The sequence below is a fragment of the Sebastes fasciatus genome, chromosome 6 (genome assembly GCF_043250625.1).
Source record: "Sebastes fasciatus isolate fSebFas1 chromosome 6, fSebFas1.pri, whole genome shotgun sequence".
Lineage (NCBI taxonomy): Eukaryota > Metazoa > Chordata > Actinopteri > Perciformes > Sebastidae > Sebastes > Sebastes fasciatus.
The window spans coordinates 12337056-12354210 of NC_133800.1; the positions used below are offsets into that span (position 1 = coordinate 12337056).

At 45.2% G+C, this 17155-nt stretch overlaps 1 protein-coding gene across 1 annotated transcript in view; it reads right to left on the bottom strand.

Annotated features, from left to right (window-relative positions):
- LOC141769040 (zinc finger SWIM domain-containing protein 6-like) overlaps nt 1-16130 on the bottom strand; it is a 57051-nt gene extending 40921 nt beyond the window's left edge. The window contains exon 1 of the mRNA XM_074637669.1: nt 14993-16130. Coding sequence (XP_074493770.1) covers nt 14993-15542 — 550 coding nt within the window. The 5' untranslated portion in view covers nt 15543-16130. The remainder of the gene's footprint in view (nt 1-14992) is intronic.
- Between the last annotated feature and the right edge of the window lie 1025 nt (nt 16131-17155).

A 17155-nucleotide genomic window follows, 5' to 3' on the forward strand; every position in this document is an offset into this window, starting at 1 on the left:
AGGGCTGAGCTGGGGCTGCTGAGAGAGGAGCCAGGGCTAGAGGCCAGAGGAGGGAGAGGGGGGGGAGAGGGGCTGAGAATAGGAGGAGGAGGCTGTGGCAGAGCCGAGGCCAGAGCCAGGGGCCCGAGCTTTAGATTTAGTCAGCTGTTCCTCTGGCCAGCAGCTGGAAGGACGTAGGGAGGGGAGGTAGCAGGGGAGGACAGCGCAGAGACTCCGGGAGGAGAAACGGAAAGTGAGAGGAGATGGAGAGGAGTAAGAAGGGAAAAAAATAGCACAGCTATGGAGAAGGAGAGAGAGAGAGAGAGAGAGGGTGGAGGTGGTGGTGGAGGAGGAGGTTTGGAAGAAGGACAGTGGAAAAGCCATTAGATTCCTATGAGAGAGAAAACAGCGCTGAGAGCAGACAGACTGACAGAAGGTGGTTAAGGCTCACTGGCTTCGCAACCGCTCTTCCCTTCCTTCCTCCCTCCCTCGCTGGTCCTCCTGCTCCCTCGCTCCTCTCTCTTCCCTCCCTCCAGCCATCCCTCCATCCTCCTCTACTCCTTCCGTCATTATTCTCTGGCTACCTCCTTCTCAACCAGTTGTGTGCCTCAGCAACAGCCCTGCTATTCATTACGCACGACCTGCAGGCATGACCCTAAACACACACCGAGATCCCAAACAGGTGCCCCACACACACACACACACACACAGCAGCAGCAGCAAAGGGATCACACATGGCTGAAGGGGGGAGGGACGTAGGGGAGTGTAGGGCTGAAGTGAGAAGAGGGAGCTCTCTGTGGCTGAATAACAACAACAAGGAAAAGAGGGGATGGAAAGAAGAGGAAAACACTGAGAGGAGGAGAAAAAAAAACGATGTAATTAAAGCAGAGCGTGTACATGCTTTGTTTCCATAAAAGTGGCAAAATGAGATTTGGAGTAGGGGATGTGAGGGGCGAGGGTTTGCCACGGGGCAAGCAGCCGCTGCTAGCAAAGCACTTTATGGCCTATTATATTCCATTCAGATGGACCAGGCGTCTGGGATAAAAGCATTTAGTCTGTGCGTTAGTGAGTGACTCAGCACTTGGAGCCTTCACAGGTGGACCCCTTCATAACTACACAATGCATATCAATGAAGTGGCCTGCTCTGTGCATATGGATCACTCACTCCCACACCTCTGCCTCTTTTTTCTCCTCCTCCTCCTCCACCTACGCCACCTTTTTCCTCCTCGACCTTTGACATCCTCACTATTTTCAGCTGGATTTAAGTAATTCCACCTGCTCTTCTATATAAAAAAGACTTGATCAGGACGGTATCTATAAGGCAGGAAATAAGAGGAAGGTAGGAGACAATGAATGGGTAGCAGTGCGCTCCAAAAATAAACATGCATCCCTTCGCACATTTCTTGCAAATCATTCGCCTTTTTCCTCAAAATCAGGAGGACATTTTTGTGCATGGCTGGAATAGCCGGCCCACCTCCTCTCCTCCCTTTCCCTCTCGTTTAGTGTTGAGACGGTAGACGGCCCCCCCTCCCTCTATTGCTTCCTCTCCATCACTCTCTTGTCTCTCTACAGCTCTCCCTCCACCCATCTGCCCTTTCCTCTTCGTTCTACCTCTGCGCCTCTCTATCCCCTCCTCTCCTCCCCTCGGTGGTGGTTAATGGCACAGGGATCCAGCGTGGAATATAGATCAGCGCGAGATGGATGGGGCACCAGGAGCTCCGGCCAGTCCCGTAGGTCCCAGACCAAAGATTAACTAAATATTAGCTGACAGAAAGAGAGAGAGAGAGAGAGGAGGCAGGGACACAGCTGCAGCTGCTAGTGCCACTGCCGGCAGAACAAACGACAGAGACTGTTTTTAACCCCCTTTGCTCTCGGGAGAGGGAGAGACGCATGCGACGAGCACACAAGAGATGCAGAAAAATACCCACAACGCATTTGGAGATGTACATACTGCCGTGCACGCGTACGCACATGCTATCAGAGGCACCCTGGGAGAAGAGGACCACTAATCACATTCTCTCCTCCCCCTCTCTGCCCTGCCAAGGCGGATGGCGAGGGGGGAAAAAAGGAATAAATCTTTATTAGGCGATGTGTCCCTGCTTTATCGATCGCTTCGCTCCTTCCCTCCCCTCCTCCCTCGCCACCCCCTCTCTCTTTCTCTCCCCTCCTTTTGTTATTTTAGGCGTGTGTCTGCCATCCAGTCCAATTGAGTCAGGCTGTACATCAGAGAGGACCATTACCCACGTCTCCCTGGGCTGGGCTGTCACTGTGCTGCGAGGGGGGTAGGAGGTGAGGCGGTGGAGCCACCCAGGAGGGACAGCTAGCCGGCTAACAGCTAGCCAGACAGACAGGCAGCCAGATAGGAGGTTTTGGGCAAGAATGCAGACAGACAGGGTGGCAGGCATCCTCAACAATGCCAAGTAACAACAATGGTTGATCTGTAGTCCTGTGGTTGTATGAGCAGAGCATGGTGCAGACACAACCTGATTTATGGAGCTAATTTCCCACTAGATAATGATAGTAAGGAGTCACAGCTTTTTCTCTGGTAAAGGCTTACAGCAAAGGATATACCCAAAAACACACTCTGATTCAAACCCAGCAGCTACAACACTGTGTTAGGGCTGCAACTAATCATTATTTTCATTGTCGACTTATCTGTTCGTTATTTTCTCAATTCATCGATTAGTTGTTTGGTCTATAAAATTGCAGAAAAATGGTGGAAAATGTCGATCAGTGTTTCCCAAAGCCAAAGGTGACTTACTCAAATGTCTTGTTTTGTCCACAACTCAAAGATATTCAGTTTACTGTCATAGAGGAGTAAAGAAACCAGAAAATATTCACATTTAAGAAGCTGGAATCAGAGAATTTAGACTTTTTTTTTCTTAAAAAATTACTCAACCCGATTAATTGATTATCGAAACAGTTGCCGATTGATTTAATAATAATATTAATAATAATTTAATAGTTGACAACTAATCGATTAATCGTTGCAGCTCTACCTTCTGTCAAAACTGAGTATGGTTTCAAGTTGTTCGTTATGCTGATGCCCCAGTTTAAGTTCAGATCTGAAAGTAATACTATTTTTCCATAACTTACTTTGAGAAATAAAAGCATGATTTTCTACCAAAAAAAACTTTTTTGCGAACAAAGGAAGTTCGAAGATATCAAATATTGTACAACACAAGCAGCCGTACCAGGACTTTGTCTATATAAAACAGACTAAGATTTAGATTTAAATCAGGACCTCTCTGATCAAAGAACAAGATTATGAATTGAACCAGACATTCAATGCTAGCCAGAGGTGGAAGAAGCACTCCGCTCTTAAGTAAAAGTAGTAATAAAACAGTGTAAAAATACTCATCACATGTCAAATCCTGCATTCTAAATTGTACTTAAGTAAAAGTAGCATCAAAATATGCTCAAAGTACCAAAACTAGAAATACTCATTATGTAGAATAATATATATTATTGTGTGTTATTTATGTGTTCATCACTTTAATGTTGCAGCTGGTAAATGTGGAGCTCATTTTAAAAGACTTTATATACTGCTGGGTAGCTTAATCTATAATAATATATCATCATTTATTTGTTGATTATATTTTGTGTTAATAATCTGAATCTGTAAAGTAGGGCTGTCCCGAATACCATTTTTTGGACTTTGAAGCTTCAGTGAGAAATATTTGAAGGTATTCGACGCTTCGGGACAGCGCCGCTGCCGCACTACTGTACACACACGCACTTCTACTCATAACAAACAGCGATATCCGTCTGAGAATAACTAATAATAATTCATGTTGAATATGAATAATGTTGTGGGATTGTTCCTTATTTCATGGGCTATTTGAATACTGATTTGGAGGTTGATTACCATGGCAACGGGAGTTTGAGTCAGCCCTACTGTAAAGTACCTAAAGCTGTCAGATAAATGTAGTGTAGTAAAAAGTATAATATTTCTCTCTGAGATGTAGTGGAGTAGAAGTATAAAGTAGCAGAAAATGTAAATACTCAAGTAAAGTACAAGTACCTCAAACTTGTACTTAAGTACAGTACTTGAGTAAATGTACTTAGTTTCATCCCACCACTGATGCTAGCTTTCGGTACTTGACAAATTTCCCACCACTGTGGGACTAAAAAAGAAATATCTTATCTTCGATACTCTGTGCTACAAACCAAAAGGGTATTGAGGTTCAATACCCAGCCTGAGTAAAAACCTTGACCTGTGCAATAAGCATTCAACGTGTCATCGAGCGAGACGCTGAACTGCTCATTCAATGCATCAGCTAAATGACTAACATAAAAAGTGATGATACCAGATTAATCTCTGAAGGGCAGAGCACCCTGAAAAGGTTCCAGGGTGGTCCTCAACACCCGGGAAAAACATCAGGATGAGGACTATTCAGAAACGTCAGAGAAGGACACAACAGCAAATAGGCCATAGTCCTGTTCCTCTGCTAATTCCAGACGGTGGTAAACAGAGAGCCTCTAAATGTAGAACCAGTGATAGCCCCTGAGGTCTGGATGCTAGCACTAAGCACAGCAGAGAGAGAGAGCAGGAGCTAGCTAGCTGGCTAGCCTTCCTTTGGGAGTTTAGACACAGGAAACACTATGGAAACATGCTGTATCTAGATAGGGGCAGTGTAAATAAGATATGAGTTTCTATTGCCTGGCTTGGGAAATGAAACTGGAAAAATGAGAAGGGGAGAGAAAAAAAGAGCTTATAAACACAATGAAGGAATGCATGAAAGAGAAGGAGGGTATGGAGGGCACAGGTATGGAGTGATCAGGAGAAGAAGAGCAAGTGAATAAGACGACAGGGAGAGCAGGAATGAGGTAAGAAAAAAAAAACAAGCAAGCAAAGAAAATTAGCAAGAAAGAGCTCCTTAAAGACAAAACCCTTTAGAAGGGCAAACTAGATTCCACAGTCAGCTGAAAGCCGTCCTCTCCTTTTCTTTGAATCTCTCTCCTTCTCTTTCTTTGTCTGTCTCTCATGCCTGGAGAGCCTTTCTGGCTCTATTCAGTCCGGCTCTTCCACCGAGCAGTGAATGCATGTCTCACATGCCACACCGCCACGACATCGTTGGACCAGGCACAGCCAGAGTCACCTCACACTCTCAGGACCTCCTCCTCCTCCTCCTCCTCCTCCTCCTCCGCATAGCTCACACAGCACTCAAGCCTGCCGGGCAGGGAGAGAGAAGAAGGGGGTAAACTCCCCCTCTCAGTCTGGCTCAGATTCCCGATTGTTCCACTAAAAACAAAAAAAAACTGGGCTTGTACTTTCTCTATCTCCTCTCTGACTGATCTCTCAGGTGAGAAATTGCTTATTGGAACATGCAAAAGATACATTCAATCAGGCAAGCAGTCTTTTCCTTTGCTCAGGTGATGTTTATTGGAAAACAATAATGTGAGCATGGGCCTTTCAAGCAGAGCAATCGGCCGCTGGAGGGACAGTCTGACCAGATTGACCTCTGGCTTTAGTAAATCCCTGGGGGTCAAGTGAAGAGGTCAGCAGTCGGCCAGCTCAATGCAGGGGGAGGGACCAGTCGATGAGTGAACACCTCTGTCGGTGTGTGTGTGTGCGATAGGGGTCAGCGGCAGGTAAACCTGCATCCTCTGCTGTTGTTTATTCTAAGGCGCCTAGTCACCGGCATCAGTGTGTGTCTTAAGGCATGTGTGCAAGCGAGTGTGTGTGTGTGTGTGTGCGAATGGAAATGGGATAGTGTGGGAATGATGACAGACGGGAATGTCATCCAGCCTCTTATCGTTAACATGCCTCACCTTTATTCAGCCTGACACAAACAGCCATAAACACACTCACTGAGCCATTAACGCACAAAGTCATACACGCACGTGTTTGTATTCACACACACAGATAAAGACAGGCTGAAAGAATCTACCTGAACATAAAGTCCTGTGTAGGTATCTGGAGAATGACTATTTTTGTCCAGGAAGCAGCTTGAAGGGGTGAATGCTTGGGGTGAGGGGAAAAAAAATCGATACAGCATAGTATCGCGATATTTTGCGTGGCAATAGAGTGCTACAGGAATGAGTCCTAAAAAACAGAAATGAGTTAGCATTTAGCACCTCGTCTGGAAGTCAATGTTTTTTTTGAATGGGGTTTCAGTTAGATGCATGAAATAAGGTCTGCGGTTCACACAAACTTAAGAGATTTTAACATTTTGTTCTACGACTTAAAATAAATCAATAAATACCCCACTCATGAATTTTGAAGCTTTTACGTGTGTTAAAAAAGGCGGTTGCTAACAAGTGGCTAAATGAGACTACTAAACGTCATCACGCCGAACACAAATCCGCCTTCACAGCCTCGTTGTGTATACTCGCGTTCATGCAACCGTGGTGTAGTTTGTTTATAGCCTAACGTTAGCTTTTTACTTCTAACGATTGCATTCACGCTTCAAAAATCATAAAAGTGGTGTTCACAATGTGTAAGTATCATAAACGTTTGTTTGCCACAGAGCTTATTTTCAGCAATAATCCAAAATCCAATGGAGAAATCCCATTGGCTTTTTGTCGAGGGAACCCAGGGCGATGCTAACTTCCTGGTTGGCCTACAAAAATATGTCATACTTGGAGCACTCTTTATGGTATCGATACACGGACATCAAGTATTGATATTTTATTATATAGACTCTTAACCTCTGAACAATCCGACGTCCCGACGGTGTGCCCGGCCACAGTGAAGATACTGGTATCAAATCAAACTAGAAAACCTAAGGAATCAATTGGTACCAACCATGTTATAATAGCGGGAAGAATGCTAAATAATGCTCCAAAGTTAGGCTATATTTTCAAAGGGGTCCCTTGACCTCTAACCTCAAGATATGTGAATGAAAACTCTGAGATGAACAGAGTCAAAACTGTATCTTATTAGATAAAACAGATGTTGACAAACGGCACAACTTCCAGTTGAAAAAAGGTAATATATCGCTATATATCTTAAAGCAATACTCTGTTTAAAATCACAATAAGATCGTATCGTGGGGTCTACGGTGATTCCCACCCCTAGTGAATGCACACCCCGCTCTCAACCCAACAATCATTTACAATAGCATCAAGAGTCAAAGTTTGACAGAGAAGTTTTTCGGTGGTAAAAGTTAATGTACACCAAAACCTACAAGCAAAAGTTGAGATATTCTTTGCTACACCCTTTGTTTTTGTCTGGGATGGATAAAAAAGATTGCCCTAAATCTGGGACAACAGCAGGTAACTTTCTTCTCTGTCAGAAAAGTATACAGTGATTATGTGCACGCACACACATATCATTTGTAGTCTTTGGGCTGATCCAAAGCTGTTTGGCTTCTGGGGAGAAACAGCTGTTGACCAAACTGCACAGAGAGACTCTGTTCTGTGGCAACACTGAAAGCATGGTTAGTCTTTAACACGTATTCTCATAGTAACTGCACACACACACACACACAGTATACATGCATCGAACCTTCCACTGCAGTAAGCAGAGTCTTGGCCTGCTTTGTGCTTATTTCAGCAGCCCATTGGTGCAAAGAGGAATTCATTAAAAAGAAAAAAAAGTGAAAGGGAGCATCAGATAGGAGAACGCTGAGTGCTGCATTCCCCTGTTGTTATTATTGCCAAATCGAAGAGAGAAGGGCGGCTGGTAATAAAAGTCATTAAATGAAATAGAAAAAACAGCTTTTAATAGGGCCTTGTCATTGTGAATTTAGTAGCCTTTCTATCGCCTGCTCCCTCTGCTCCGTTGCCTGTGCTCACAGTGAAGAGAGGGGCAGCGGCTCTGTGGAAGGAGCACTGGATTCCTAGACAGAGTCAGCCAGCCGAGGAGCTGTGCTGCTGACGCACACCCAGCAGCCACAGTCTGGGACAGGAGACAAGTCAAGCTGGAACGGGGACTGGGGCAGACGTTAGAGAGCTCACACTGGAACTTTATTACTTTAGCTGGTTTATTTTAACTGGGGCAATGCACGCTGATCTTGTACATTGAGCTTTCTCTGAAAACGAGCCAGAATTAGCATGCCGGGTAATTTTGGGCGACTTGGTAATCGGCCTGGGAGTGTGGCAGACGCAAGGTGGCTAGAGCTGGAACCGGGAATGGTGATTTAAGAGGGGAGGGGAGGAAACAGCTATGTCTGGGAGCAGGAATGGGACTGGGAGGGAGGCTGGCTCCAGTCAGGTGGAAGGACTGGAAATATAAGGCCCTGAGATGGCAGAAGGACTGTCTAGTGGTACGTCTTGGGTACAGTGTTGGAAATGTGAAGAGTAGGAGACCGTTACGGCTGGGTGTAGAGGATGGAACACGGCTGGCTCGAGGAAGTTATGGTCTGTGGTGGGAATGATCTATCTAGAGGCACATCTGGGTCCGGGAACAGGGTTGGTTAGAGTTTGGAGTTGGGTCTGTGACAAGCATTTGGGGCCTTCTGGAAACTTCTGACATGCTGGGAACATGACAGAGCAGGCAGAAGAAGCAGTGGTCATCGATCACTCACGGCACGGCAGCGTCAGGGTTTGCTTTATGGGTTCAGTCCTTGAGGGGGCCACCCAGACTGAAAACTAGCTGCTTACTGTCTGTAAGTAATCGAAGGCGGAAACTGAGCTTGTGCTGAAACTCATTATGAGCAGAATGAAAGTAATTATCACGTAAACACATTTCAGATTTACGGCGATGCTTACTCTTTCAGTTCAGTTTACACGGAAGATATTCGACGCAACTAGAGGTAAACAGAAACCTCATTACCTGGACGATTTGTGAATCCAGATATAATGTTACATAGCAAACGCGTGATATTAAACTGAAAAAATGTGTCTACAGAAATGTGCACACACTCGCACAAAGAAGCTAGCGTGTTTCCATTAAGCGACATCTGAAATGTATCCTATCTTTTTTCCATTCAGCCAATATAATGGGACAAAGACCTGGAATCTGCTGCACAGTCAGTCAGAGAGAGCACTTTCCCTAAAGACTCAATGTCTCTTCACATGGATGCGGTTGCTGCCCCTCTCTCTCTCTCTCTCTCTCCCTCTTGGACAGCCATTTGTTTACACTAGCTCTAGGCTCAGCCATGTTTCCATGACGATACAAGCCCAGGGATAGTCACATGGCTGGGGGTAGACCTGAGGATCCAGGATCACTGCTCCTTCAACGCTCTCACCTTTTAGAGGCTCGCTCCACAAATGACATCTGATTAACTCACTTTAAGGGTTCCTCAAAAAGAGCTTATAATTTAGAATAACATCAAACGTTTTTTCGGGGATTCATTTTCAAAAGTCCTGAGTCATTTTGTGTCAGTGTCTCTTTAAAGTCCTGAGTCATAAGTTGAGCTTCTTTACAACACATTGGTTTCACACAGTTAAACAGCATATGCCTCCTGTCTCTCTCTGTCTGTCTCTGGTGGTAGGCATGTGGGCTCAATCTCGACGGGCATTGTAAAAAGATAAAGGAACTCTCTCTAACCTAACAGGAAAATAAAACCAGATCCACCCACATGAAAAGAAACAGCCCACACACAAACAAAAACAACAAGCCCTCACCCACCAAAAAATCCAGCCCCGGCCTGATAGTGTCTCGCAGACGACATGCTCGTGCAAGATTCACGTTTGGCGTCTTAAATTCTGCACCTTCGTGGACAAAATGCTTGAAATGTCGATGTGGGTCCTCGAGAAGCCTCGTGAATTCTTAGCTCAAAAGTACAAAAATGTGTGTGTGTGTGTGTGCACGAGTGTGCTCTTGCACAAACGTGCTCGGTGTTACTCCACCTTTGTAAGCGGCGCAGATTTCTCCTTGGCATGTGGCTCGCCGCTTTGTCACACAAACAAAAACCTACTAGTGTGTGCAAATATTTCTTTGTTGTTTTATCATGCCTCTTTGTTTTGTGGGTGTTGTCCGTGCCTGTGTGTTGTATTGTATTGTTGTAAATTATGTCTGATACTGCCATGGTTCTGCCTGAATGCTAAGCACACATGTGATTTAAAGTCAATGGGAAATGACATATGGCTCCTCAGCTCCTCTACTCACACACACCTAAAGTGTGCTTTTTTACGAGCTAAACATAAGGTTCAGGAGAGTCTGTGTTATGATTTTCACCATCTGCGTTACAAAAAAAAAAGGAACAGGTTAAAAAACAGGGAACCACCAGCCTGGTTGTTATTTCGCCGTTTCATTGACATCATGATAAAACGAGGGTGAGAGAGAGAGAGTAGATGACGCAGAAACCTAATTAAGATTCTCCCGAGCGTGAACAAATTAACCTGAGTTATGAGCGTGCAGAAGCACAAGACAGACACACACATATGCACACACACACACACACACAAATTCGTCTCTGAAATAGGTGGAGCAGAGGAGGATGACATTCACACTCAAACAGGCATGACTGCCATGGACATTCAGTGATATTTTAAGCACGGGAACGGCAAAATAGTATGGGCTATCTAGTCCAACAACACCACCATGGAAAATGCACCAAAATAGGCTACAGGATATCTGCTTTCATTCTAGTTGAATTTAAAAAAAAGCCTCAAACCAGCCTCATCACTCAGATTTGGGACAGCAGCATGATAAAATGGCATGTAGCTTCATGTGAGAAATTAGCCTAACAAGGGGAGCTGGATGAATAGGCTGTAGCATGTAGCCTAATGACATTGCAGCGAGCGACATATGCCAGGCATCAGTATGTCACTCCATAGAGACATGGGGCTTACGGTAAGAGGATAGTGAGAGTGAGTGAGGTGGTGGTGGTGGTGGTGGTGGTGGGGGTTATGGTTTATTTACCTCCTGGCACAAAGCCCTGAAGGCAGACAGAGGGGGTGGGAGTAAAGAAATATGGGAAAGAGGGGTCAATGGGGGAAGGAGCAGGACAGGACATGTCATGTATGAATGAAAGACGAGGGGGGATGAACTTGACCCAGACTGGAGGACTAAAACAGGAAGGTAGGGTAATGAAGTGCAAACATGCTTTGTCATGCCATGTTAGAGCCATAGGATTAGAATTCTATAATTAGAGGACGGGGCACCATAATACTAGCCTTGCTTTCAGCGTGATGAGCCGCCGAGTCTAAATTACACATGGGGGGCCGGAGAACAGATGCTGTGATCAGAACAGGCAGCTCTGGAAGTTTTTCTACGCCGATAAATGATGCTCAGTTAAAAAAGGCACGGCACGCTCTGATTGACAAGATAAAGAAACTTGGCACACCGGTGAGCTTTACTGATATTAGGGCTGTCAAAAGTTAACGCGATAATAATGCGTTAACACACATTTGTTTTAACGCCGCTGATTTCTTTAACGCAATCGATCTTTCTGGGGTTGTAGCGGGGCTAAGTTTTAAAGCTAGAGTGAAGATGCTGGTATCATGTGAAACTAGAAAACCTAAGGAATCTATTGGTACCATACTGGTGTCATACTAGCTTGTCGGGAGGGAGGCTAAATAATGCCCCAAACTTGCGCTAAATTTTGGCAAAACTGGCATGGCCATTTTCAAAGGGGTCCCCTTGACCTCTGACCTCAAGATATGTGAATGAAAATGGGTTCTATGGGTACCCAGGAGTCTCCCCTTTACAGACATGCCCACTTCATGATAATCACATGCAGTTTGGGGCAAGTCATAGTCAAGTCAGCACACTGACACACTGACAGCTGTTGTTGCCTATTAGGCTTGAGTTTGCCATGTTATGATTTGAGCATAGTCTTTGATGAGGAGCACCTTCAGTTACAGACACAAAGCACCTGGGTCAGTCCTTCTTGCTGGTAGCCATCAGGCTCCACAACCAAGGCTGACCCCCACATGAAAACTATGAGGACCTTAAACTTAAAACACACACTATCTGGACTATCTGCATCTATCTGCACTACCTGCAACCACCTCTTCTAACCACTGGTGCACTTTAAACTTTAAACTTACTTACACTACATCCCATATACCATTTTATAGACTGTACATATTACATCTATTTACTGTACACTACATTTTTTATTGGCGAATGGTACACGCTATGTTCATTCACTATGTATATTCTGTATCTCTGTTTATTGTTTTTATAATTTTTGGTACACCTGTATCTCTCCTGCGCTTTGCTGCTTTGACACCTGAATTTCCGCCCGGGGATTAATAAAGGTTCATCTTATCTTAGATCTTTTATGCTAAATGCAGTACCTGTGAAGGTTTCTGGACAATATTTGTCACTGTTTTGTGTTGTTTATCGATTTCCGATAATAAATATATACATACATTTGCATAAAGTAAGCATGTTTGCCCACTCCCATGCTGATACGAGTATTAAATACTATCTCCCTTTAATGTGTTGAACAGATAATGTTTAATGTTTAATGTTTTGAACAGACAAAAAATGTGTGATTAATTTGCGATTAATCGTGATTAAATGTTTTAATCGATAGACAGCCCTAAATGACATTTCTTGATCAGCTCATGACAATGTAATGTTCATGGCAGACAGCAGGTTGTTGGACTGTTCTCCTAAGCAACATGCATATTTCATTATGTGCCGTTTTTAATGTATTATACACACAGAGCCTTTTCATACAGGTTGGGGTTAGGTACGTATGTGCTCAGCTGCTGACAAATTCATCACTGATTCAACAGTAGAAAGAGTGCAAGAGGGCTGAAGCTGGGTCGTCATAACGCTCCTATAACAGGAGAAGGAGCGGTGGACCGCCAGATAACACTTGCATTCATATATGAATATTTATCTCGGAGGCTGGCATTGGAACAGATGAGCTCGCATGGGAGAAAGAACAACCCATCCATCTCACTCTCTCCCATTCTCCGCGCTTCATTCTTTACTTTCAGACATCCCCTTCTCTTGCAATCACCATTTCAATGCCTCTTTTCCTCTTTTGCATTTTCCACCCACTTTTTTCCCTCCAGGCTTCCCCTCTTTTTCTTGATATCACCCGATCTATTGCTCTTCCCCTTAAACGCCATCCCCCCCCCCTATCCGTTCCCTCTCCACAGCACTGATGTATGGAAAGAGATGGAGAGGAAAAAAGGAAAAAAGCGTGTGATTAATGTCTTTGAGAAAAAGATAAATAATCACAGGAGACTGGGGGCTGGTAGTTGGCCTTAGGGGAGTAAATATGGAGAGTTTTATAGCTGCTCACTTGGGAGAGAGGGGAGGTGGAGGAGATGAGAGGGGGAGGAAAGGAATACAGCGACAGCAGATCCATTCAAGTATATTAGCTTTCCCCCCCATACACAATAACCTCCGCATCTATTCTATTGCTCTACTGTCTTTCATCATCAACACTGAATCCCATCCCACTGACAGCACACACACACACACACACAGACAAACACACACTAGGAGCCACACAAAGCCATACACGCCTCACACACACACACACACACACACACAACAACCCTGCACTTTTTTTTCCAGGCCAGACCCACTGTATGTGTTTGATGGGCCAATACATGTGGTGTGTGATGTGGCTGACAGCCCCCCTCCCATGCTGCCCTGCTTTTAAGCCCTCATCCTCCAGTGGCTGCCTGTCCCCTGGAGTAGATTGCATCTTTTATTTATCATTTTTCTCTTCCTTGGCTTTATTTTCCCCAGTCCCCCCCACCACCCCCCCAAAAAAATTCTGGGGCGAAAATTGCAATCAGCATAACATGCCCTCCTCCTGCTGTGTACTCGCCTGTCATCCTCCACTACTCTGTGAGCATGCGGGATGAGACTGACAGCCCGTGTAGACGAAGACACACACACATGCACACACACAGATGCATGCACAATCCCCCTCTGTGTTTATCAAACCCCCCACACATAATCTCTCTCTTTCACACACACACAAAAAACATGCATGGCCAAAGAAAATGACCCCATTCCCCCTCTTTTGTCACTATTTCAGACTATTTTCCAAAGCACACGCACACACACACACACTACTCACTGACGCCGTACACAATTTTACCCCGTGCTGGGTGTTTAGCTTCCCTAAAGCCCCAAAAGAGTGGAGCACACAAATGAGTCTAATGCTGGGGAATCTGGTAAACAGGCCAGAGAGGGAGGGAGAGCTGCCTGCCTGTCTGCCTGCTCCATGGCTACTATTGTGCACTGCACATTCTCTGAGCCCACAAGAGCTGAAGCCATCTCCACACAGATTCTTTGGAGGGGATAGTAAGCCAAGAAGTGAGAGAGGGAGAGGGAGGGAGGGAGATAGGGAGGGAGGGAGGAGGAAGAAGATCATGCATAAAATCTTGTTTGCAGAATGCATTAAGATTCAGATGAACTGGGGAGGGTAATGGGATTAGAATCCTGAACCGTTTCCAAGGGTGGGGAGCCGGATTGACAGCTGAGTCTATTGCACTGACGATTGCAGTGAAATATTGTGGCTCTGGCAAAGGCAGCCATCCAGGCAGGCAGGCAGGCAGGGGGTTGCTGAGCCTACAGCACCTCTGTTTACTCCAAGCTTTACCACAAATAATGCAGCAGACAGACAAAAAAAAAAGCATATTTTTTTCCTTTACCAGCTGCATACAGCCTGCCTGGGCTTTTGACTGAATATTGGGGAGGTAAAGCAGAAAAGCTTCAGTCTGTCTCACAAAAGGTGTTTGGCAAACAAAATAGAAGCACTGTGGCTTTAAATCACCAGTCCCTCCCTCCCACCCTCCCTTTCTAAATATCGTCTATTTAGCCAGCGGTGAAAAGATATAGGGGGCTTTTGTCTGCGTACCCATTGGTGGGGGCATGGAGAGCTGGAAAGACATAAAAATAGGAACAAAGTGCTAAGCTTCCAATTGGGATGGCTCTGGGCGATTCAATGCGCGCAGCTCAGTGGGCAAAAACAAGGAGAAGTGGGCTACTATTACGGGCTTATCTCTGGAAATAGGCTATTCTCACACAGCTATAGAGGAAGAGTGGTGGTGGAAATACCCTGCATTGTTTATAACACACAACACAAGCCCTTTAAAAGTATGGCATGGCTCCATAGGAAAAGGGCAAACAGTGCCAGGTATTTGTTTTGTTCATTGTAGTTCCTGTATTTCTCTAACGTTATAGTCCACTCACCGACTTGCAATACGTTGTCCACCCAGCCACCCTCCAGCAGAGTGACACCCCGTAGGAAAGGCAGCTGGGTCTCGTCATTATTGTCCCCGCTAGTTCCACTTTCCTCTCCTCCTCCGGCGTTGAAAGAGGAGTACATACAGATCTCCTTCTCGCTCCTCGGGAACGACCAGTATACGATCCTCCGCTGGACGGGCTCCGGGATCCTCTCGAAGCGCTCCTCCACCCGCTGGAAGGGCCACTTCTCCGCGACTCTGCGCGCCGCGATGTCGAGCAGCGACTCCGGGTTGTGCGTCTTCCCGTTGCCCGACCCTCCCGGAGCGGACCCCGCGCCGCCACACAGGACTCCTCCAGCCCGCTGCCCCTGCCTGCATGCCGGGTTGTAGCCGGGCCTGCAGCAGAGCCGCTTGGCTGGGGGCTGCTGGAGGACTCGCTCGGCCATGATCGCACCGCTTCCAACCTGAAGCGCAGTTCCTCTCCGATCATAGAAACGGGATAAGGAAGAGAGAGAGAAAAAAGGGGCAATCTCGCGCACCGATTGTTTGCCGTACATGGAGAGGATGCCCTTATTTGGAGATGGGAAGGCGGGGTTTAGCGAGTTCCGTGAAGTCCTTTGTGTTGTCAGAGTAACCGGGATGGGCGGGGTTCTGGAACGCTGCCAGCGCACGAGTGGCGCTATAAAAGGAACTCGGAGGCGGAATTCCCGAACGTCGGCAAATCCTTTGTGAAGCCGTTCGGGAGCGCTAGGGCGGAGCCCCGGCGGCCGACGGGCCTTTGAAGTTCCCCTTCTTATTGGACTTTAAAGGCGGGGACTTAATCCAGGGGCGGGCTCGCAGCTTCCCACAGGGGTAAAAGGGGGCAAGAAAACTGACTTTTTTTTCTCCTTTGGAGCCTGTGCTACTACCACCCCGGGCTCTCTAGCTTCTTCAATAACAACGTGATGGTTGTTTTCGAGGCTTAAGTCCAAAGGACTCTCAGCCTGTCAGAGAACAGAAAGGGCGTGGGAGGAGGAACATAAAGATATGGAAGCTGGACATGCCTGTCCTCTGTGTAGCCACTAATCAGTCATTTTGGGTTACTGTGTAGCAAGCAGCCCTATATAGACTATTAATCACAAACATACTCTGAGAGACAAGCTATCTCTCTCCTTCTCTCGCTGTTCTTAATGTATATGTTCTTAATATGCCTTAATATAATAATTATAATGATAATAATACACTTTATTTGTATAGCACCTTTCCAAACATAGTTACAAAGTGCTTTACATGAGTTAAAATAGTGCAAACATCAAGATAAAAACAATACCGAATAAAAACATAGGCCAAAATAAAATGTTCAACATAAGACTTTTGTACGAAAAGTCAACAATAATGAAATTTAAAACAAGGGATTGCTATAAAAAGGCCTTCCTGTAAAGGTAGGTTTTGAGGCATGATTTAAAAGAAGAAACAGAGTTTACTAGCCTGAGTTCCTCCAGAAGGGAGTTCCATATGTTCAGTATGCCTGTATATTCTTAATATGCCCTTGTACAAAGTATTTCCTTTTATAATTGTAATATAACTTATTATTTTAATGGAGCTTCCCAGCAAAAAGTATTTCACACGATTGTACCTGTATAACCGGCGTGACAATAAACATCTTGAATCTTGAATCTTGAATCTTGAATCGTGTTCATTTAGGCCCTATTTTAACTTTACACATTAAGATCAGTATAAATTAGGGCTGTAAAAAGTTATTGAGATAATAACCGTGTTAGCGCAAATTCGTTCTAAAGGTCCCATATCGTGCCAATTTTCAGGTTCATACTTGTATTTTGTGTTTCTACTAGAACATATTAACATGCTGTAATATTCAAAAAAAACTTTATTTTCCTCATACTGTCGGCCTTTATATGCCTGTATTTACTCTCTGTCTGAAATGCTCCGTTTTAGCGCATTTTGACGGATTTGCAACAGGATTGCATTGCTAGGCAACAGATTGGGTCCATGTGTACTTCCTGTCAGCTGATGACATTCACATACACTCCAACCAGGAATAAACTGGGACACATTTGGAATGTTTACGTTTAAAATTGTGTCAAGGCTCTAAATATTGTATATTTGTGACATCATGAATGGGCTGAAATCCTGACAGCTTGATTCAAATGCAGAGTTTCTCAATACGGGC